Source organism: Leptonychotes weddellii, chromosome 5, assembly GCF_054177405.1.
Source record: "Leptonychotes weddellii isolate Sample4059 chromosome 5, ASM5417740v2, whole genome shotgun sequence".
Classification (NCBI taxonomy): Eukaryota; Metazoa; Chordata; class Mammalia; order Carnivora; family Phocidae; genus Leptonychotes; species Leptonychotes weddellii.
The window spans coordinates 109,438,074-109,463,311 of record NC_138373.1 but is presented as its reverse complement, the minus strand read 5'-3'; the positions used below and the strand labels follow the sequence as shown (position 1 = coordinate 109,463,311).

Genomic DNA, 25,238 nt, shown 5'->3' with positions numbered 1-25,238 from the left:
GCTGAGCAAGGAGCCCAATGTGGGACTCGATCCCAGGACACTGGGATCATGACCTGAGCTGAAGGCAGACGCTTAACTGACTGAGCCACCCAGGCGTCCCTATTACCTAAACATTTTAAGGTATTTTTTTTCTGAATTGATAACTACTTATTTAATCAAACTACTACTTTTTTTTAAGTGGGCTCCATGCCTAGCATGGAGCCCAACACAGGGCTTGAACTACGACCCTGGGATCAAGACCTGAGCTGAGATCAAAGAGTCAGATGCCTAATGAACTGAGTCACCCAGGTGCCCCCAAGCTACCATTTTTTTAATGAGCTTCAAAAGAGTTCTATTTTGTGCTTATTTACTTATTGATTTATTTGAAAGAAAGAGAGAGAGAGAGTGAGAACAGAGGGAATAGGGGGAGGGAGAGAGACAAGCAGACTCCGAGCTGAGCCTAGAGTCCAAAGCAAGGCTCCATCTTATGACCCTGACATCATAACCTGAGCTGAAATCAAGAGTCAGACACTTAACCAACTGAGCCACCCAGGCGCCCCTCTTTTGTGTTTTTTTAACATGTATAATATGTATTAAAAATAGGAAAATAAGAACACGAATAAATTGAAAAATTTATTTAATAATAAATACATATTATAGGGATTTACATATTATTTATTTAATGGTTTGAGAAAAGAAATTATGTAATTCTTCATTCTAAACTTTTCTGTAGATCCAGCCAGGGAGTGGAAGGCTATCATATGACCATGACAAGTCTATAAGTATATCCTACTTTCATTGGATGAAGAATGATTGCTGGGGTATCAAGCTCTCTCAGAGACTTACTGGATGCTATCCTACTCTATTTCTTCCTCTATGAATCCTGCATTTGCCAGCAATCCTGGCTCCTGTCTTTAGGTAGAGCAGCATAAGAATTCTGACCAGTAGAATATGTGCAGAAATGTTGTTTACCCCTTCCAGGCCTGGCCCTTAAAATATCCCACATGATCTTCCATGCTGTTTGCGTTCATTCTGTCTGGCCAAGTGGAGCAGATTTTGGAAACACCACAAAGTCTCATGCGATGGCAGAGCCACCAGATGAAACACTGCTTGAGCAATAAGTAAACTTATACTCCTTTGAGGCCCTGGGACTTTGAAGTTATTTGCTTTAAACTACTAAATTCAATTAAGACTTGACTTAACAAAAAAGTTATACAAATTTTTGTCTTGCTTATGAGTTAGTCAACTACCTGTTCAACATAAAATTATGACTGTATAGTTCAAATTCAGTAGACTTCTATGAATTCACTAGAGGAATCTGTTTCAGTTGTATTTAAAAGGCGGGGGGGACTATGTATCTTAACATCAGCATATTTTGGAGCTCAGGACAAGATGACTTGTGTGTTGTTTTCGTAAAACATTATTAAATAACACCTAACCCCTGCAATAGAGGAACAAAACCAGGTACACAGTATTTATTGTTTCTATAGTCATCAGAAATAACACAGAATCCTTAAAGCAACTGTCCAAAGGAGATACTCAGAAAGTGCGTTAGAAACAGAATTTTTCATTGATACACTCAAATAGCATTTTAAAGATACCTTCCAGTAGTGGAACAGAAATGCATCCATTTAATCTAACTAAAAAGCGTCAAGGGAGACATACTGGATTAATGTAAATCACTGACATATAGAAAGCAGAAAACACATAACAATATGCACACGTGTGTGCGCACACATACACACACACACACACAGAGGATCATTGGAGGATCACATTTTTACCTTGGTACTACCATAAAGAAACAATATCCTGTAGATTAAATATTATGTTTTTGTCACTGACAAATGACCTTGGTAGGGGTAGAACCTGAATCAGGTCTGTAGAAGGCCTGGCCTAGATCTGGCTCTCTCACTTTCTAGAAGTAAAGAGGAAGATATGAGAAAGGCAGAAGAGCACAGTGACTCAATATTTGGAGTCTCGATTTCTATCTGCCACTAATAAGCTGTTGTTCTTGGGAAACTATTCCATGTCTCTATTTCTTCAATTATAGAATGGAGAGAAAATAATACTTATCTCACGCATTGTTAAGAGGACTAAATCATATGACACATAGCAAGCATTTAGAGAGGACTTAGCTGAAAGTAAATACTAATAAATATTGGATATTATTGCTAATGGTATACCCCTATCACTATGAGCAATATTATCCTCAACTGTAAGGTAAGAAATTGTGGTAGATGATTTGTATAATTTCTTTCAGTTCTTGTATTCTGAGTCTACACCTGTCTCTTAAAGTCAAATATCCAGTTGAAAAATGAAAACTCGAAAACCTAAATATTTTACATAATGACTTTAAAAAATGTAGAGGCCATCTGGTCTGCTGTTGAGATTGACTTAAAGAAAATAAGTGACATAATAATGCATTAATAATTACATTTTTTAAGCATTCAGAAGTGATACGGTTCTTTGATTTGTTCTCCCTCATGAACGTTACCCTCAACTGAATATGGAATGTAACAGGATAATTGTCAGGCAACCATTTACATTTAAATATGTCGTATTTAGGGATGCCTGGGTGGCTGAGTCGGTTAAGCATCCAACTCCTGACTTCAGCTCAGGTTATGATCTCATGGTAGTGGGACAGAGCCCCGCATCAGGTCTGCACTCAGTGGGGAGTAGGTTGGAGATTCTCTCTCCCTTTCTATCTCCCTCTACCCCTCTCTCCCAAAATAAATAAATAAATCTTTTTTAAAAACGTTATACTTAATGAGTACTACAGAGGTAAGGAATTATTTTGATCACACGAACTTGAATGGATCCGGACTGTACATGATAACACTCCATTTTTGCAGCTGAAGGTGAAGTACTTAGTAGGTTTACAGACTGTCAGCAACTGGAGTTTCTTTCTCATTAGGATGAAAGCATTTCTACCAACTGTAACAATGGCAGGAAACGATACTAACACTATAGTATAGACTTTATTCCAGATTAAATGGAAAGGTGCCTCCCTCGGAAATTCCATAATTTAGTAAACCTTACTTTGTTCAAAGAAATCCTCATTCAAATACTCTAGTCATACTAAAGAATGAAGTGAGTATCTCAAGATGCAGAATGAATAAAATTATTAAAAATTCATTTGGAATTATATTTTTGGTTGGTTTTAAGTGCCTACAATACAAAAACAGAGCTTTAATATACCAAGACGTTAAATGTAAAACACTGTGGCATGGAAGCATTGTTTTCTTAATCTGGAATTCCATTTATTCCCAGAAACCTTACCTCCTGCATACATAACAGCCAGCATAATGGATGATATCCACGCTATTTCACTGTAGGTAGTTTTGAATATTTGCTGAATTTCTTTGAAGAACACTGTGACAGCTTTGGGGAATGCATATGAAAATCCAATGGAGATAAAAGATGCTCCAACCACTACCCAGCCCCAGCCTCCATCGGGAGGTGGGTATAGGGGGGGGCCTACTGGTGGTGGCATTTCTGTTCCTCTATTCGAGATTCAAGTAATCTATTAAAAAAAATGAAATAATAGTTTAAACCTTATTTCCATTTTCAGATATTACTCTTGATAGTCACCAAAATAATACTTTATGGTTATAAGCATATAATTTCTCATGAATACTTTTTAATACTCTTATACTCAGAAAATTAACCAAAAAAATGGAATGGGGTATGTAACTTTGCTTTGGGCTAAAAAATGAAGCATTTAATTTGTTTATGGAAATAAAAACTACTCAAAATAAAGAATTCAGATCTGTACTGAAGTACCAACCCAAAAATAAAAGCTACCTCTATCTGAATTCCAAGCATAATAAAAATGGAGCTGTCATCACTTAAAAACAGAATACTTTCTTAATCCAAATATTTAAGATTTTCTTTACAAATAAAAAGGACCATGGATCAAATCTGATAGATTTTAAAGAATTAAATAGTAGATTTTTTTAAATTATTAGAAATATTAGATTATTAGAAATATTTCAGAATTTTTCTACTTTTAATAATTGAGAATACTTAAAAATATTTCAGCATGGACCTATTTTCTAGACCCGGTTTTAATGAATTAATTTTACTGCACTTCTCAAAATGGTGCTACCTATTATTTAATGAATGATATATTTTATGCATTTTTTTCATAGCAATAAAATTCTTCCAAACAAATAGATGGTATGTTATAGTTTGTTAAAAGAAAGGACTTTCTCTTTGGATATGCCTAGGAACATTTAGCTGCTAGCTTTATGGTATAAGAGCACTCACTCTCCTGTGGAAGAAATGATCACATATAGCTTCACACAACTGAAATTAAATTAAAAACATCTTGGTTCCCTAAAATCAATGTTTCTTTGTGGAGTAATGCTGTTCACTTAGCTTTTAGCTGTAACTGCCAGCATTTTTCAATATCTTCTTGCTACTCTCATTTTATTTGTGAATATGTTTCAGTTGAAATGTAGAAGAAAAAGAAACAATTTTCTATTGGTAAAATAATGTGGGAAATAAGTTAATAAAAACTAATTTTGCTGCATGTTTTCAGAAAACCCACCAAAAAACTAAACAGATATCTATGAAAACAAAGACAGGTTTTATTTTTGTTTACTGTCAAATTATATCAAGGGTATTTTCAGTGATCTTCTATATGCACCTTTTAGATTATGAATGAAAATATTCTCTACATTAAACTTCTCTAATTTGTCCATAGTTATACTAAAGGACTTGGCTTTCAGAAATTCATAGAGGAAAAATGATAAAAATGAAATTTAAAATAGGTAGAGAAGTTCTCTGCAATTTTCCTGTTTGCATAAAAGAACCTGTCTTTCATTATTAATTCATGAGTTTAAACTATTGAGGCTTTTATCACATCTGCTATTATAAACACTTAGAAATACAACTGGATGATTTGCTTCTCAGCCACTTCAAAAAATTTTTTCTAAATAATCTTAAATATATTAAATATCATATCAATATGAATATTGAAATTTACTAATATTCAAATCATGTTATGAATATGAATACTGAAATTTACTAATGAGCTAGGTTGATGTTGCGATTTCTATTGTATAGACAGGAATCTATGCTCATAGAAAACTGAAGGCCTTAAAAAAGATTATGTGATTGAGCTATTTTTTTTCTCCTTAATCCTCCTTTCTTATATTGTTATTTTTTTCACCAGTTTATTTCTGTATGTAATCTTTTGTATCTGTTTCCAGCATATTGACTTGATTTATAAATGCATACTCCAGGTTGAGAGTCACTATTCATGCCTCTTCACTTCCTTATCTCCTAGCTGTTTAGTTTTTTCCACATAAATTGATATCTTATGATCTCTTAACTGAATTATTACAGAGTGGACCCTAACCAATTAACCCTTGAAAAATTCCATTTCCAAGATTACCACCTGTTCATTATTAAACAACTCTTGGGTTGATCAACAGTCAAGATCCAATTCATACGTACTCACTGGTCTCATGTTATCTTCCTATGCACAACTCTGTAATATTTTCCACAACTTATACCTGTTGTGTCTTTCCTTTTATTTATGGAAATAATCAAGAAAAGCAGGAATTAAAAGTGTAATTTTACCTGTTGATAGATGTCAACTTGAACAGGTATTTTTGGATTATCTGTGGAATTTTACGTCTAGTCACTCTTCCTTGAAGTGATATGTGAAGGTAGTGCAAAAGGAGAGAGGTAGAGCAGACTCTGGATTATCTAAAGAAATGAAAAAAACAAAGGTTACATGTATAATTGAGTTCCATAGGCCCCATTAGAGCTTTAATTTATCCCAGGATATTGTGACCGTGTTTTAATAATTAGCAAAATTTCTTTGTCAATCCATTGATAGAATTGTTAATGTATGAACAAAATGATCAAACATATATGCATGAGAAAAAAATTATAAGTATAAAATTAAGAAATAGGATTTTTTAAAAAAATAAATAATATTAGATTGCATATTTACCATTATGAGAAGAAAATTTATTGGCATTCATTAGCTGTCCCTCAAATAATTTCCTATACTCATTTAAATAATTTACTCTAAAATTCAGTTAAAGAAACTATCCATTGACAATGGAAACAGAAAGTTTAAAAGATAATTATTAGAATATTATCAAACAAACTGAGGGTTTCAGAGGGGAGGGGAGTGGGAGTCGGGTAACAGGGTGACAGGTATTAAGGAGGGCATGGTTTGTAATGAGCACTGGGTGTTATACGCAACTAATGAATCATTGAACACTACATCAAAAACTAATGATATAATGTATGGTGGCTAACTTATTAAAAAAAAAGAAATATTATCAGTAATATATATGTCTCACAATGAGATAGACTGGTCATGAAAAGGACTAAAAGCATTTTAGGGATCTTCTGATTTAGAATTAAAACTTCCTAATCAGATCTGGGTGACAGATATTCCTAATACATCAAATACTTTCATTTCAACTTAAATCTTGTGCTGAATACATAGAAGCTAGTACTTAGAGTTTATTTTGTTTAGGTTGGACATTCCTTTGCCTAGATTAAAGCTGAGAAAAAGTCGATTCTGAATTAAATAACCAGTTGCCTGCTTTGCATGTAGGGCCATGTATCCTAAAGTGTTGAAAAAGGCAATGCAGCCACCAGGCTAAATGAGATTTGTATGAGAGGATGAGGAAAGACTGTGATCTAGTTGCCAAGTCAGTGAGAAACTGTGAGTAGGGACTAGAATGATTAGTCAGGGAATTATAAAGTCATGAATAAAATCTGACAAATAGATAAGGCTGAAATTAAAGTTTTTTAAGAAGATTTATTCATTGATTTTAGAGAGAGAGAACCGGAGTGCGGGGAGAGGGTAAAGGGAGAGGAAGAGAATCTCAAGCAGACTCCCTGCTGAGCGTGGAGCCCCACACACGGGGCTCGATTCCAGGACCCTGAGATCATGACCTGAGCTGAAACCAAGATTCAGACACTTAACCAACTGAGTCACCCAGGCGCCCCTGAAATTAAAGTTTTAACTTGTGCTCTGAATAGAGTTTATGCTAAATGGGTCGCCTAGGTCTGGGGTAACAGGGGAGAGAAAAAACATCTGTTCTGGTCTTACCAGGAGTCTTGGGAACCTTGGTACTTTTTAAAGCCAGGTAAATCAGGGATGGCAGCCCCATCCTACTACACGTAACCAGCCCATCCAAATGCAGAAAATCCTTTATATATTTTGAAGAAATACATTTTCTGTCAGTTTCCTCTGGCAGACAGAGATGCCCTGAGTTCAGGGCAAAGCCTCAGAGGAAAGCCTGAGGCATTTCTGAAAATTGGGCTCTGACCTTCCAGTCTATACTTAATTATCATCATGCTTTATGGAGGTCAGCGTAGAGGCCACAACAAGAGATCTTGACAAGTCCACATTGTAAACGCTCTCCAACATTTCTACAAACCTTTCATAGAAAGGTTTAACCTGACTAGCCTATTTTCTTATAGAAAGACCAACCCATACCCATGGCTTTTTTCACTAAATTGGCCAAAAATCCAAGAAGTTATAACTTCCTGCTTGGTAGTTATATAAATCTATTTTACATCCCTTTCTCTACATCTATTAAACTATCATATTTTAATATATGTTTATGCAAATATATTCATACGATCCATATATTGGTCTTTAGGTTTAAAAATGAAAAGAATTATTTTAGGATTGTGTGTCCTACTAAAAAAAAAAACAGTAGATCAACAATCCTTAAGAATATGGGAAAATTTTCCTTTAATTTGGGAAAGCAACTATTTTGGAGATTGCTTCCTGAAGTCCAAGGAGGCATAAAGTTTATTTGTCCCTACAAAACCTGTGTTAGTTACTACAGCTAGAAGTTGGACTATGCTCTCAGCTAATTTGGTTTCTTGGCAGTTTGCATATATGCCACTTATTTCATGATAACTTTTACTTATAATAGGATTCACGAAAAAAAACAATGCTTAACTTTTTTCCAAAGATTCAATTAATTATCATAATCCTATGAATGAAGAGGAAGTGATGTTTTTAATCATATTTAGAGATGAGGGCATAAAGAATCAGAGGTGCAAAGTGATTTTTCCAAAGTGTAAAGTCCAGTAAGTGATTAAATTGGTACTGAGACTAGTATTTTTGTTAGGCCCATTGTTACTGATTCCACTTTAACACAGCACCTTAGAGCCTGCTCTTTCTGCTCATAAATATACTCCTTCAGTTTTATTTCCAATGGTGAATTTCCAAATTTCAACTCTTGCACATATCCTTGCCTGTATTGTCCACCGGAATTCAAATATTTGTTCTTTGTAATTCTAAACCCCAACTATCCCTCAAAGTCTTTAGAAATTCATCATTATTTCACCTTATTTACATCTACACTGTCTATAATTTTTTTGAGATATTCATTGTCATTGACAAAAGGGTGACTTAATGACTACTGAAAACATTTATCTATTTCAAGTGTTTTTAAAACACTTACGTGGTGGGATGTGCTAAAGCCCCAAACCTTGCCTCATCTTCTAGAAATCAATATGGGTTGATTAAGGAGAGGAAGATGTAGGACAAAGAAATAATAAAACTATTAGTGATGATCAATGGTGAGACTCTAGTGTTATATTTAAGGTCTTTTCTCACTTAGTTGTACAGAATATCAGAATTTCCTTTATATACTTTGTGAATAATTATTTCATCAACTACCCAAATCTAAGTCAGGATGAATCAATTTTATGAACCCTTATCAATAGTCTAAGCCATGCAGAAGTTTATGTTTCAAAACATAGTCCAGAAATAATGTACTCAGCAAATGAAATCCCAAATTAAATCAATGGATGTTAGGAGACTATCAACTTGACTATAAATTAATCTAGATAGCCTGTAGATAAAGCATGACTTGTTCTTCACATCCTACCTATAAAGTGGCTATGTTTTCATCTAAAGGAATTACTATGTTCCTTAAAGAATAATGAACTAGTCTTTATGCCTTCTACTTCCTTTTTCTTATACAAAAAGATACAGTAGTGTCAAATTAATGTACAATGTTTAAGTTTAGATGACAACTCACCCAATTTTGTAACAGGAATTAAAATGAATCAAATCTTCTCTTTTCCAACAGGTAATTGAATTAAAATTGGAATCTAATCCTGAGAGGTTATTTTATTCTTCCAGATGGACCATGTTTTAAATCCTATAGACTGATTTACTTCGACAACTAGACAAGAGACATATCAATAGTGGATAGCCCACAAAATGTCAGTAACACAAAACCTATTTTTAGATGTGAACTACTGCTGTAGTTAAAAGGACTCTGAGAATGCTAATTGATAATAAAGGTCAAACTAACTAAGACGTTTTTATAATGGGCAAATTAAAAAAATAATAGAAGTCAGCACATATTTATAAGGAATTGGAAATAGATATCCCACACCAAACAATTCCTGATTTCTAATACTATACTTTAAGTGTGTAAAAGCAGTTGTCGTGGGCTGAATAGGGGCCCTGAGAAAGATTTGTTCATGTCCTAATTCCTAGAACCTGCAATATATCTTAAAGGGTCCCAGAAACTGAGTGTTTGTGTTCCCTCAAAATTCGTATGTTGATACCTAATCCCCAGTTGTGATGGTATTTGAAGGTAAGGCCTTTAGGAGGCAATTAGGTCAGCAGGGTGAAGCCCTCATGAATAGGATTAGTGCCCTTATAATGAGGGCCCAGAGAGCTCCCATACTCCCTCTGCCAAGTGAAGACACAGTGAAAAATGGTTGTCTCTGGGGACACCTAGGTGGCTCAGTCGGTTAAGCATCTGCCTTCGGCTCAGGTCATGATCCCAGGGTCCTGGGATTGAGTCCCACATCGGGCTCCCTGCTTAGCGGGGAGTCTGCTTCTCCTTCTACCTGCCACTCCCCCCTGCTTGTGTTCTCTTTCTCTCTGAGAAATAATAATAAGAATAAATAAATAAAACCTTAAAAAAAAATAAAGAAAAACTACACACCCACTTGGAAAAAAAAAAAAGAAAGGGAAAAGGAAAAGGAAAGAAAAAAGAAAAGAAAAGAAAAGAAAAGAAACATGGCTGTCTATGACCCAGGAAAGGGCCCCAGCCAGACACTGAATCTGCTGGCACCTTGATCTTAGACTTCTCAGCTTCCAGAACTGAGAGAAATAAATTCCTGCTATTTATAAGCCACCTAGTGTATGATATTTTGTTACAGCAGCCCTAACAAACTAACATAAAAATTGGTACTTGGAGGGGGAGGCTGTCATAACAAACAACTAAAAATGTGAAAGTGAATTTGAAACCGGGTAGTGGGGAGAAGCTGGACCGGTTTTGAGGTGCATGAGAGAAAAGTGCTATTACCATAAATAGATTATTTAGGGTGATTCTGGTGACAAGCAATTAAGAAAAGAGGAGACTGTAAAGAAAGCCTGAGTCTTCTTCAAGAATACCAAAGTTAATCCTGAACAGAATGTTAGTAGAAATATGAAGGGTAAAGGCCATTCTGGTGGGGTCTGACGGAGATCAGGCACGTGTTATTAGATGGTGAGGGAAAGGCAATCCTTGTTCTAAAGTGGCTAAGAACTTGGCTGAACTGTGTTCATCTTCTAGCTCTACCAAAGAACTTGTGAGTGATGAAACTGGATATTTAGCTGAAGTTATTTCTAAGCAAAGTGTTGAAGGAGTGGCCTTGGTTCCTCCTGACTCATAGTAAAATGCCAGAAGAAAGAAATGATTTAAAGGTAGAACTCTTAATCAAAAAGGAAGCAGAATTTAAAGATTTGGAGAACTTTCAGCCGATCCATACTGAAGAGATGAGAACGTGTAGTCAGAAGAGAACACTCAAAGTGTGGGCAAAACCCTGTTTGGTAAAATTAGCCATCTCAACAGAAGCAGGGGCTATTGTTGAAGACAAAGGAAGAATCAACCCAAAGACAATTCAGAAATCATCAGAGCTGCGCTTTCTATCACAGGACCACAGTGCTAGGCCCCTGGGGGCAGAATGGTTTCAAAGGTGGGGCTGCCTAAAGGTGGTTTCAAAGGTGGGACCTTGGGGTGCATTGTCCAGTGCTGCCTCACATCATGGGCTCTGCTCGCTGCACTCCAGAACTGAGCTCCTTGGCTGCCCCAGGTGTAGCTCTAGAGGACACAGGAGGCAAACTTTGGTGGTATCCACACTCCTCTACCATCTCTGTCAGTATGCAGAATGCAAGAGCCATGGGGGCATGGCTGCCTCCACCTGGATTCCAGAAGATGCCTGGAAGGGTTGCAGGATCAGAATCTATTAAGGACAGCCATGAATATAAGACCCCATCCTGGCAGGGCAGAGCCCAGGCACAATACTTCTGCAGGGATAGGGCTACTGCAGAGAGCCCCAACCAGGGTGATGCTCAATGGAGCCCTGGGGACAGGGCTGTCCCCAAGAACCCTGAGAGTGTTCACACTAACTGTGAGAGCTGCAAAAATGAGACCATAGCCCAGTGGGTCCAGAAGGCAGAGCATCTAATAAAAGATTATTCTTGATCCTTAAGATTTAATGTTGTTTGCTCTGAAGATTTAATATTGGTTTTTAGACTTACTTGGAACCCCTTCCTTCTTTCCTATTTTTCCCTTTTGGAATGGGAACGTCTATCCTATGCCTGTCTCACCATTATATTTTGGAAGATTTCACAGGTTCATAGCTAGAGAAGAATTTGCCTCAGGATGAATCATACTTTGAGTCACACCCATATCTAATTTTGATATTTAGATGAGACTTTGGATTTTAGACTTTTGAGTTGATGCTGTATCCTCCCAAAATTCATCTAACCTAATCCCCAATGTGATATTTGGAAGTGGGGCTTGTGGGAGGTAATTAGGTCATGAAGGTGGAGCCCTTGTGAATGAAATCAACGCCTTTATGAAAGAGGCCCATCAGATTTCCCTCACCCCTTCTGCCATGTGAGGGCACAAGAAGACGGCCATCCATGAATCAGGATGCTGGTTCCCACCAGACACCGAACTTGCTGGCACCTTCATCTTGGGCTTCCCAGCCTTCAGAAAGCCACCCAGCCTATGGTATTTTGCTGTAGCAGCCCCAACAGACCAAGGCTTATGTCAAAAGAGGTGACTGAGTTAAGGATCTTGAAAGAGGAGCTGATCCTAAACTATCCAGGTGGTCCCTAAAGGCAACCACAGGTATATTTATAAAAGAGAGGTAAACGGGGTTTAAAGCAGACACGCAGAAGAGAAAACACAGAGAGGAGGCACTGGTATGAAAATGGAGGCAGAGCATGAAGCCACGTAGCCACAAGCCAGTCTTCTAGGTACATGTGAAAAGCTATTAACAGCTGGTGCCTTTGGAAAGAGGTGACATGTAATTCATATGTTTTTGAAATGTTTAAATGTTCTATAATGAGTATATCTTAGTTTTCTATTAATCTTTACAAAAATGCCCAACACAAAACTTTAGTATGCAAATATATATTCCCTTATATATTAATTTGGTTGTGAGTTGTAGCAGATAGTTCTATTTGTACTACATATAGGATTTTCATGTCTTTTTTTTAATGCTTTTTTTCCTGTTAGCTAAATTTTAATCATACTGCAGTAAAAAGAAATTGGCCCCTGTTTCTAGATCTTACCTAGTAGTTTTCACAGTGTGGCTCCTAGTGGAGGAGCATAAGCATTACATAGTAACTTGGTACACACCTAAATTCTAGGGCACCAGCTCAGATCTGCTGGATGAAAACTCCGTGAGTGAGACCTAGCAAACCACATTCAATAAATCCCCCAGGTGATTCTGATGTACAACAATGTTTGAAAATTGCTGGTTAGGCTTTTTCTCTAACACACCTGCAAGAATTGGCTGTAATTGCTGTAGTAAACTATCTACAGTTCTTGAGCTATCATGATGTTTCACCACTGCGTATCACACCTGCTATTTCTTCCACTGGAAGTTTTCTTCACCACTATCTTCTTCCATCTGACTACCTTCTGTCTATAATTTAAGGTATAGATAGACCTCAGCTCCCGTACCTGTGAAGTTCAACTGTAACCCCAATCCTAACTCCCTGTGCATACTTTTACCATAACACGTATATCACATAATACATATATCACACTTCCTTGGCACTCTCCCCTATTCTTGAGGACAGAATCTATCTTATCTAACTTTATTCTCAGAACTTGGTAGTGTTCAATAAATATCCTCAAAGGAATGAAAGTGAAAGAGAAATGAGTGTCTTGGAAATAAGAATTTTTATCACTATGAATTAGCATACAGCTATGCAGCACAGGAAAAAAAAAAAAGTTAAACACCCTTGTGTCTGAAGTCAAAACTCCCTGAATTCCCTGAATTTCCACCACATTTGAGATGTGATGTTTAATTTCTTAGTCTCCACTACTGTAAAATGAGAATTTTAACAGTGACTATCGCACAAACTTAGTGATCAATTAAGCATTCAATAAAGCTCTAGTAATTATTAGAATTATTATCCAATAGCATTAACAGTATGCAATCTAGTTTGGATTAAGAGGAGTCAGCCCAAACTTTTAAATATGTTTTCATGTCTAGAGAAAAACTTACCTGAGTATTTTACCTATTAGCACGTTTATAATCTTCTCTCCCAGAGCCATAAAATATGTATGGCTCCATAGTTAGGGAGGATTGTAATAGGTCAGTGTGGTTATACTCTGTCTCTCCTTTCCCTCTACAGTTTTCAAAGCCATAGAATCCTTTCTAGAAATAAAGTCTTACTCAGAATCCTAGTACCCAAACCTGCTACTCTGGTTTATGGCGGGTAGGGTGGGGGAGTCATAAAGATCCTAAATCTCTATCTATTATCATTCCCTGACTCCCTCCATGAAATTGTCCCTAAGGTTCCTCTTAAAATACTTAGAATTCCTTGGAGCATAGTTGGAAAGCCATTCAAATTATCTTTCTCACCTTTCATATTCAGTGACATTCTCTGGTCAACCTGGAAAAAATGGAATTCTCTCTAACAGATTTTGGGTCTTCCATTTTGCATTTAGTCTTCAAAGATTTTCTGGTGTTTGTTTCTTTCTTCAATTTGAAAAGAAGGTAATAGACTGGCCCTAAGGGGTGTTTAAAAAAAAAAAAATTCCTGGATTTTTCTAGGAAGATTACAGGATCAGAGAATACCTTTCTCACTTTTCTATTAAAAAGCCCATTTCAAAAATCGAGTAAAGAAAAAAAATCCATAAGATCTCATGCTACCAATTATGAGATTCAGAAATACGCTAGAATCCCCTAGAAGTTTCTTTAAAATACAATACCATTGGGGGCAGGATTAAGAAATAGTAGCAAAGCAAGGTGAGTCAATCTGGCCTGAGGCACGAAGTAATATAGTCTTCCATTTCACCAAGATAAGCTCCCCTGGTCTACTGATTCCTCTGCCCACCAGGTGGTTGAAGCTTCCTATGAAGCACTGCTCTTTTTAGAATCCTGAAAATATTTAGTTCCATCTATGACATGTCTCTTTGTCACCCAATGCCTTGTCAGCATAGTTTCATGATTCTAAAACCCCTGTCTCCTCTCTCCCTTGAGTAATCATGTTTATAGTATGGGGAAACTATAGACAACCTAATGCGCAAACTTGGGAAGTGGGTGAATATATTACTGTCATTCACTTGACAGACTGTCATACATATATTAAATGATAATTATGAAAATTGTGTAATAATATGGGAAATATTTATTAAATAATGTTCAGTGAAAAAAGGATGATATAAACTTGTATGATAGCAAACTTCAAAATATGTGACAAAAGAGATGAATTAAAAATGTACATACGGGGTGTCTGAGTGGCTCAGTCGGTTAACCATCCGACTCTTGATTTCAGCTCAGGTTTTGATCTCAGGGTTGTGAGTCCAAGCCCTGCGTTGGGCTTCACGCTGGGCATGGAGCCAACTTAAAAAAAAAAATACATAGGCCATAGTCTTAGGGTGAGGTATGTAGGAAAAAATGTATTTTTTAATTATACTAATTTGAAATAACATTTATTATAATATCTTAATATGTAAAATAACAAGTTAATCTTACACATCTAATTATTTGCCCTAATTTTGGGGTTTATGTCTGCTTTGAAAAATAGGTTAACTCATCTACAACCAATTCAAATATGGTTATTGTAAGTAATACAGTGAAACTGGAAGCTGTATTTTTAAAGATCTTACCTCCATTTTTGTTTCCTTTTTGTCTTGTTTTATATTGTTTTGTTTTTAGTTATACCTAAATGAAATTATGAGGCTTTTCTATAAGTTGTAGAGAAGATACCCAGAGATGGTCTCCATGCATCAATTTAGATACAAATGACATTTGCTGATTATCAATTACCCACATAAATAACATTTGTTAAAATGTTATAACATTGCCTCTGAAGCTACAAGTAAACATCACTGATTAAGACACCTGACACTCTGACATGTGTTTTTTCTATTCTGTGTAGTAGTTATTGTCTCCATCTTGCAGACAATGAAACTGAAATTCAATCATGTCGAGTATCTGTTTTTGAGTCTATCTGTAGCAGTGGTTTCACTCTAGGATAGGGCTCTCACAGAGTTGAGCACTGCACACATCCTACCATCTTCATGTTACTCTGCAATCATGGACTGCTGGTGGCGTTCATATATTGCCACCCTTTCTCCATCCTACTAGATTTTACGTGTTCCAATCCTTGCTTCACTTTTAGTCACTTGCTTAGGATTTTTGCCCTCCCTCCCCCCATTTCAGCTGGGTCCCTCCCCAGAGACTCCAGGAGACACTCAATTGGTTGGTAATTGCCAAAATAGGAAGAGGAAACAAAAGCTAGAGCCCACAGAAAATTAAGCATCCAGTGGATTCAGGGAAATGGTATCAGCAGTCAGGATTATAAAATTTAGAAGGGAAGGGCTGTGGAACTCTTAGGAACCTAATCAAGTTGATGGTTGTTTCTTCTACTATACATTTATGAGAGAATTCAATTGACAATTATATTTTTTATTCATAAGTATCTGTCCTGGTCTACCGATCTTTGCCATGCTTCTCTGCAGGCAAAATATATTCCCTTCCCACTAACTTTGGACATGCTTTGTCAATGGGATATAAACCAATAAAGTTTAGGCCATATCCAAGAATCACCTTAAAGTATGTTTGCGTGTTTTGACTCTATACCTATAACCCTTACCTTCTAATATGAAAACATGTCCCTAGATCCGTGAAAATGAGAATATGTTTGAAGCTCAGCCAAGAGCCGACCAGAGCAAGAGTTGACCCGTGTATCCAAGTAGCGTGAGTAAGAAATGATGTCTATTCTTGTAAGCCTTAAGATATTAGACCTGTTTGATAGAACAACAAAATCTGAGGTGGTGTGTGTAAAACAAAATCCTAAAATGTGTGGCAATGGCTGCAGGGATGGGCAGATGGTTGAAAGGACCCTGTTAGAAGAGATGAGAGAAATGACAGCATGTTATTTGTTAGGCAGAGACAAAACATTTGGTAAAACTATTTGTGTGTGATATCTTGGAAGGCGGAAAATGTACACAATGCAGTTGGGGTTTGGGGACAAGAGATATGGATAAAGAATGTTGGCTGCATGAACTGATTTTTTTTTAAATTTTATTATATTATGTTAGTCACCATACAGTACATCATTGGTTTTTGATGTAGTGATCCACGATCCATTGTTTTCGTATAACACCCAGTGCTCCATGCAGTACGTGCCCTCCTTAATACCCATCACCAGGCTAACCAATCCCCTCTACCCTCTAAAACCCTGTTTGTTTCTCAGAGTCCATAGTCTCTCATGGTTCATTTCTCCCTCCAATCCCCCCCCCATTTTTCCCTTCCTTCTCCTAATGTCCTCCATGCTCTTCCTTATGTTCCACAAATAAGTGAAACCATATGATAATTGACTTTCTCTGCTTGACTTATTTCACTTAGCATAATCTCCTCCAGTCCCATCCATGTTGATGTAAAAGTTGGGTATTCATTCTTTCTGATGGCATGAACTGATTTTAATTAGCTACATTTAATAAACACTAGCAGCGGCAATGAAGTCATTAATAGATTTTATCCGCTTGCAAGCAGGGATGAAAAGGAAGAAGGGACAATCCATGTATTACTGGGACTTGCAGAGTTATAAGACACACTTTCCCCATATTTAGCTTGGTAAAAGATTCTCAAATTAAGACACTGTCTCAATGCAAAAACTGAATCAAAAGGTCACAAAAGCAGGGGAAAAAGACCAAACCGAGGGTGTGGCCTTAAAGAGATTTTATTAAAATCTCTTACAGGCTTAAGTCAGACACCAGTAAATTCTTTCAGTTAAAAAAAAAGTTGGAAGTAAGGGTGGAGAAGATATGAATAGTGCTAGAAGGTCTAGTAAACTTAAATTGTCTATAATTAAGTGTATTTAGAGAGGCATATCTCATAAAGAACTGAGAGTGTTCTTATTTATACTAACTAGAATCAAATAATTTAAAAAATATTTTTTAAAAAGGTTATATTATAAAATGTACTATAAGCCTAGATAGAAAGGAATAGTGTCTGTTGGACATGTAAAATGACCAAGTGATTAAAATGACTCATATCCTGTATCCTGCTTTATGTGACATACAGAGATATAACACTGGAAAATTCAAATACATATATCACAATAAATGTCACTAAAGTGTTGTCACCCTTGAGCAAGTGACATTCACACTGGCTCTTAGTTTCCTTATTTGTAAAAAGACAGCAGGATTAAGCGTTCTCTGAGGTCCCTTTCGGTTTCTATTTGATTCCATGACACTAAAATAGTTCTATTTCATAGACTTTCTTAGCCTGTGAAATACAAATTTCTTTCCTTCTCTGGAAAAATGCTACCACCATTCAAAAATAAGTAATGAGCAGACAGTCATTATTTGAGCAAGTTTTCCAAGATTCTAAAAACTATGGGCTGAATAAGGAAAGTTCTTTTGAAAGAAGGAATTCCATTACGTAAGGGGATTAGGCAGTGTGCTTAAATATAAGACGCTCCTAAAGGTCACGTATTAGCTCCTTAAGTGTGCTTAGAATTTTATTCAATTCCCATACCACAATTTAGTTTCCATAAAAATTATTATATGAGATCCTCAGAGGATCTGGTATGTGTTTGAATGGTTTTTCATTATCAAGTTTAAAATAGTGAAGCATATTTCCATGTTCTTTAACAGAGTATGTTCCCATAAATTTGGGACAATTTGGCTCAATGTTTCAAATAAATCACATGAAGATATTTTCCCGAGATAGAATGAAAACAACACCTCCTACGTTATATATTCAAAGTATTTTAAAGAACTATGTAATATTTCAACTCATAGATTATATATATTTAGTTCCCATATTAGCCCAATTTCTATATCCTTAAATAAAAAAATTATACTATACAACTACCAAATGGGAATCATATCATCATATATTGTTCAGTAAAAATATCATGTTCAATAGAATTTTAAATAGTCACTAAAGATACCATTAATAATGCATAAGAACTGACTACTTACAAACACCAAAAGGTATTCCTCTTGTCAAACTTATATATAAATTTTCTGACACTGACATTGGTGGGGACCGTTAACTGCAGTCATTTCTTACAAAAGATCAATAAAACCTAGCTGAAATAAGAGACAGAGCTGAAAGTGAAAACTTTCATCCCGTTTTATGACATTCTCAAGATTCACTATGAAGATCTTCTCTAAGGAAGACTAACTATGAAGCTCCCCAGAATTCACAATTTCAAGCCCTCCTATTTAGAACCTGATGTTATTGTTATGTGATATGTGCTGAACACTGATAATGAAGTTGGTGCTGACTGGAACAAAAATGAACCCAAAATTAAATATAACCTAGATGAGAGCTACAGGAGTTGCTGAAAATAAATCAATTGGTTCGATCCTGCTTGTCACTTCTGGAAGGTCACCAGAAAGAAGCATCATCCCAAATGCAGAGAAAAGAAAATCAGCTCATTCCCTTTCTCCTTTCCTTACAGTACTAGTCAAGACTGTGAATCCCACAAAAATAAAGAAACAAACAAATGCAGTCCTCTGAGAACAGATGACATACTTGCACCACACCAAGTGAGAAGTAACAAAATTATTAGAACCTTTTCATCTTTGCACGCTATATCCATCTTTCTCCCCGCTTAGCTTTCTCCTAAAGGCCAGGAGGCTTCCCTCTCTCAGGTTTCGCTGCCACCTGGCCAGGGAAGATACTGATAATTCCAAACAATTTAATCCTAATTTAATTTCTCTACCTTTTAATCATTTTATTAGTTTGATTTTGTTTCCACCTTGTCCTTCTCGCATAGATCCTGGCATCCACCCACCCTCTCAGAGCAGAGACACTTCTGCCTCACTGGGTACCATTCTGTTCCAGGTGATTCACTCATATTTGTTCGGACTCTGCCGAGGCCAGGGAAGAGCTCTTAATTCCTTGCCCTGAGGCCTCCTTTACATTCCTTCCTGCTTTACCAGAGAGCGCTAAGCTTTCTTTTGACTTTTTGTTTGCCAGTCCCACACATGCCAGTCTAACTGACAGCATGACAAGCAGCCAGGGTAGGAACTGTGAACTGCAACCCTTTCTCACTAGGACTTTCCAAACCTGGGAACAGCAGAAATGGGATTCCTATCTTTTACCCCCATGGCAAACAAACCTTTCCTTCTTGTTCTGTTCTAGACAAAAAGACATCCTTTTTTCTCATGCTAATTCATTTACTTATCATTGTTAATGAAGTCTCTCTTGCCTTTCTAAGGGATTTGGCTCCAATAATTTTCACACTTCATTTTTAATTTTTAACGTATTGGTCTTTTCTGATTCTTTCCTTTAGTCTACAAAATGTGTATATCTCCTCAAGCCTAAAAAGAACAGGAAAGTGGGGCGCCTGGGTGGCTCAGTCTGTTAAGCATCTCAGGTCATGATCCCAGGGTCCTGGAATCCAGCCTTACACTGGGCTCCCTGCTCATCAGGGAGTCTCCCTCTGCCCCTCTCTCTGCCCACTTGGGCTCACTCTCTTGCTCTCACTCTCTCACTCAAATAAATAAATAAAATCTTAAAAAAAAAAATAGGAAAGCATGACTTTCTCTAGTTACTGTTTTTTCCTTGTACTGTCATTATATTTCTCTCATTTTCACTTCAAAACTTCATGCAAGGGCCAGCTTTCCTTATAATCTCTACTTTCTCACCACCTACTCATAATTCTTTGCTTTGAAACTTTCACTTGCAAGCTTCACTGAATAAATTTTCTCTTGAAAATGAGCTATGACTTCCTAATCTCCAAAACCATTGTGGCTCATCTCATTAGAATTTTCTATGGTGGGCGCCTGGGTGGCTCAGTCATTGGGCGTCTGCCTTCGGCTCGGGTCATGATTCCAGGGTCCTGGGATCGAGTCCCGCATCGGGCTCCCTGCTCGGCAGGAGGCCTGTTTCTCCCTCTCCCACTCCCCCTGCTTGTGTTCCTGCTCTTGCTGTCTCTCTCTCTGTCAAATAAATAAATAAAAATCTTAAAAAAAAATTTTTTTTTTCTATGGTATTTAACAATATTTAATTATACTTTGTACTTGAGACTTCGGCTTCTATTTCACTATTTCACTATACCTCCTTCTATGGCTAGTTTTCCTCTTTAGGTCCAACATATGTGGGTTCTCATAAAGGCTGTATTGTTGATTCTCTCTTCCCTTTCCTACTCTCCATAATATTCTCTACCTCTATAAATTCAGTTACCACTTTGATACGTGGTGTGTTCCAATTCTCTATCCTTTGTAGCAATGCTTTTCCTCAGTTATAATTCTTTATTTCTTACTACTTCCTACACATTTCAAAAGGATACCCCACTGAAATGTTAAATTCCCTTAAGTCTATTAATTGTAATAACAGTTCCTAGGCTGAAAAACCCTAAGTCCTTTCTTCTACACGCATAATTTTCTCTAATAGCTCTTGAATGCATCTTTCTCTTTGAAGAACCATAGTTCACACCCCTGTTCATCTCACACTGTCCCCTAAGGAACTGTCTCATCTTCAGTATCCCATGCTTGCCTCCCATACCTCTCCACACATCCAGCTTCCCTTTGATGCACTTAGCAGGATTAATCTCCCAACAATATCCTCAGATTGGGTTACCCCATCACCCAAAAACTTAAATGGCACTGCAGAGTCTTGAATTCAAGGCAGTGCAAATTTGACTCTACTAAATCTTTCTTGCTCATTTTTTACCATTCTCTCATGAGAATGTTTTAAATTGCATGATACTCTATCAGGAAACACCTGTCCCACAGGATGTTTACAGACATTACAAGGATATAAATAATCAGGTAGATCTGAGGAATTCTCTGCTAAATGGTTTATTTATTTCACAATTTCTCCAAGTCTTCACTATATTAAAATGCATTTAGTTTTTAGTTATAGGACAAAAAGCTCCCAGACTTGTTTTAGTGCAGAAAGTGTTTATTTTTCCCCCAAGAAATCTACCACCCCTTCATTTACCCAACCTTCCTACATTGTCACATGAAGAAATAATACCCATTCTTCCATACAAATAAACGATGCCTTTTAATATAAAATCATGAAAGTCAGTCTAATAATTTATGAGAAAGGAAAATCTACCTTCTCTAAACTCTCAAAACTATTTGATTCTACCATGCCATACTTTATTTTTGAAATTATTCATGTCTATCTCCCATCCTGGACTGTAAGTATCTTGAGACCATGAACCATGAATAAATCTTATTTCTAGTCTCTATAGTAACTACCACAGTAACCTCAGATTGAGTAAATAACTTCATTCTAGGATATATAAAATTTGACACTTTTTTTTAATAGTACTTCACTTCTTCTAGTCCTTTAGAATGAAGAAATTTATGTACATTCAATTATATAAACTAGCACTTAGTAATAACATAATAATCCTAACATGGTGTTTGTTACTCACACAATCCTAAAATAGACATTGGGGCTAGAATCTGCAGATAATGACAAAATTTACTCAATGGATTTAGTTTAAATTGCTAAATTTATTTCAGTAAATGGAGTACAGGATTCACACAGCACTAAATGAAAGTAGGTAAATTTTGGTCTCACAGAAAACTTTTTTTTTTTAACTATTTTCTTTTTTAGATTTTATTTATTTATTTGTGTGAGAGAGCGAAAGCACGCACAAGCAGGGAGAGAGTGCATAAGCAGCAGGCAGAGGGAGAAGCAGGCTCCCCACTGAGCAAGGAGCCTGATGCAGGACTTGATCCCAGGACCCTGGGATCATGACCTGAGCCAAAGGCAGACGCTTAACTGACTGAGCCACCCAGGCATCCCCTCACAGAAAACTTTTTAAAAGCCAGTCAAATTCCAGTCAAACTACATAGAATTCCTAGTTTCACCCAGTTCTTTTGGGGTCAAACATGTAAAATTCATTACCAAGGACCTTGGGGAATAAAGCTGCATCAAGGGATTCATGGAGTCTGGGACTACTTGGCTCTAAGTTGGCCCCTCTAAGTGATGGAAATAAATATACCTTTGAATCTAGCCCTATCTTGAGAGGAGTTCAGACTGACTACACCGTGTCCCTTAGAGACCTATGAAAATATAACCTGAATGTCACTAACGCCATCTATACCTAGAGCTGACTGACTCTCTCAAAGGAACCAGTAACAGAGATCCCCATCCAAATATAAGAAATACGATAGGTTGAATCACTATTTGAAATATTACATTCAATAATAATTGACCTTAAAAAGGGGCTGCAAAATGAGAACCACTCTTCATCCCTCTTCATTCCCTACCATGCTTACACCTTTCTCTAACTAGGATGCATCTCTTGATAAACAGGGAGATTATTATAGCAGATAATTTGGTTAGGAAAAATATTATCAATAATTTTTCTACAATTTTTGAAGCAGTTCTATTTTTAAGAAAATGTTTATAATGTGCAATGGAGGCTTCTAGATTCAAAGGAGAACAGCATGTTTATACAGAGGATTGTTCTGATACAAGTAAAATGGAGGTTCCAAACTATGCTCAGAGAGCTAGTGAACTGAAGATGATTCTAGGAATCCATTTGCATGAATTGGTTTTGTTTCATCATTGTTGTTTAGTCTTGCTATGTGGCTACAGGCTAAGAGCTGAGTGCATGGAGCCCCACAAAAGAGTAAAATAAAGCAGTAAACAAGATGGATGGCATGGTACCCATGCTGTCCAGTCTGCAGATTCTAATGGACAGAGAGTCCATTAGAAATGTTCTCCCAAGATTTTGAAGCTCTGTGCATACAGATGTTTTAAGATTCAGAAGATAAAGTTTGGTATAAATTTGTACAGGGAGCATTTTCGCCATTACTGCCTGCATCCCAGCTTCAGGTCCTAGGTAATCAATTATTTTGGAGCATCAGAAGATAAGGTCTTTTCCATAGGCAATGTTTGTTTTTGTTATTGCTGTTGTTTCCACTGAGGGCATTAAGAATGGTGAGAAATAGTAGTGGCAAAGCTCACTTGAACTCTTTCTGATCTCATGTGATTCCCAGAAATATTTGGTAGAAGACTTTTCAGAGAATTCAAGGCCCTTGTGAAAAAGCAAAGGGTGAAGAGTCAGAAGAACTGGGATTATTAATATCAAACTGACTCCATATTCAGTTAATATTCAACAAATATCAATTGAAAGCCTACTATGGTGGCACCTGGGTGGCTCAGTCACTAAGCGTCTGCCTTCAGCTCAAGACATGGTCCCAGGGTCCTGGGATCGAGCCCCGCGTCGGGCTCCTTGCTCGGCAGGAAGCATGCTTCTCCCTCTCCCACTCCCCCTGCTTGTGTTCCCTCTCTCACTGTGCCTCTCTCTGTCAAATAAATAAATAAAATCTTTAAAAAAAGAAAAGAAAAGAAAGCCTACTATGTGTCAAGTGCAGTGGCTACAGTACTGAACAAAATGAATTCCCACCCAGGATGTGTATTTCAGTGGAGGAGAGGTGCAAAAAGAAAGTTATAAATATAGGAGGAGGGGGAAAGATGGCGGAGGAGTAGGGGACCCTATTTCAACTGGTCCCGGGAATTGAGCTGGATAACTACCAGACCACTCTGAGCACCCACAAAACCAGCCTGAGATGTAAGAAGATCTGGATCTCTACAAACGGAATATCCCAGGCGGTTGGTTTTGAGGTACGAAGCGGGGAGCCGTGATCCTGCGGGCAGATATCGGAGGATAAACGGCGGCGGGAGGGTGCCTGGACATGGGGATCCTACACCGCCGGTGAGTGACAGCCTCACGCGCTGCGGACAGGGCACAGACTCGCAGACCGGTAGCGTCGGGGAAAGGACTTTAGGGCAGCCCCCGGGGTGGAAAACCAGACCGGCGGGGTTGCGCGCACGTGAACCGCAGGCCCCCAGACAGAAACCAGAGCCACGGTCGCGCGCATGCGAACTGCAGCCTCCGGAACAGAAACCTGGTGCGCTGGGGTCTTGCCAGTGAACTGCAACCCCCAGAGTGGAAATCCCAAGTCATGCGCGTGAGAACTGGGAGCGGCTGGCGGTTTTAGAAGCACAAAGGGCAGAGACGAGCCCCGACCTGGAGGCAGGACTGGGAGCGCTGCAGAGGGGCGCACAACCCAGGACGCTGCAGTTTATAGCAGCACGGACAGAAACGGAGACGGTGTGGGCTGGAGAGTTCACTGAAGAACAGACTGAGGTCTCTCTGCTCTGAGAAGAATATGCAGCCAAGAATACTTTATCCAGCAAGGCTTTCATTTGGAATGGATGGAGAGATGCAGAGCTTCCCCGACCGGCAGAAGTTGAAAGAATATGTGACCACTAAGCCGGCCCTGCAAGAAATATTAAGGGGGGTTCTATAAAAGGAGAAAGACCCCAAGAGTGATACACAACAGAAATTTACAGGGACAATCTATAAAAACAACGTCTTCACAGGCAACATGATGACAATTAATTCATATCTTTCAATAATCACTCTCAACATGAATGGCCTAAATGCTCCCATAAAACGGCAAAGGGTTGCAGATTGGATAAAAAGACAGGACCCTCCATATGCTGTCTACAAGAGACTCATTTTGAACCTAAAGATACATCCAGACTGAAAGTGAAGGGATGGAAATCTACCTTCCATGCCAGCGGACCTCAAAAGAAAGCTGGGGTAGCAATTCTTCTTTCAGAAAAATTAGATTTTAAACTAAAGTCTGTAATAAGAGACACAGAAGGACACTATATCATTCTTAAAGGGTCTATCCAACAAGAAGATCTAACAATTGTAAATATCTATGCCCCCAACATGGGAGCAGCCATCTACATAAGCTAACTGTTAACCAAAA

The 25,238-nt window shown here is 37.5% G+C and overlaps 1 protein-coding gene across 6 annotated transcripts in view; it reads right to left on the bottom strand.

Annotated features, from left to right (window-relative positions):
- Nucleotides 1-25,238, bottom strand: part of SLC16A7 (solute carrier family 16 member 7) — a 155,484-nt gene that overhangs the window by 66,788 nt on the left and 63,458 nt on the right. For 3 of the 6 annotated variants that reach the window (XM_006728632.3, XM_031018820.2, XM_081821975.1), the window contains exons 2-3: nucleotides 5,572-5,700; nucleotides 3,262-3,505 (exon numbers count right to left, since the gene is read on the bottom strand). The exons of 1 other annotated variant lie outside the window; for it this stretch is intronic. In XM_006728632.3, the coding sequence (XP_006728695.1) occupies nucleotides 3,262-3,475 (214 nt within the window). In that variant the 5' untranslated portion in view covers nucleotides 3,476-3,505; nucleotides 5,572-5,700. Of the gene's footprint in view, nucleotides 1-3,261; nucleotides 3,506-5,571; nucleotides 5,701-14,742; nucleotides 14,860-25,238 lie in introns of all 6 variants that reach the window. 2 more of the 6 variants (XM_081821973.1, XM_081821974.1) reach the window with 1 other exon arrangement.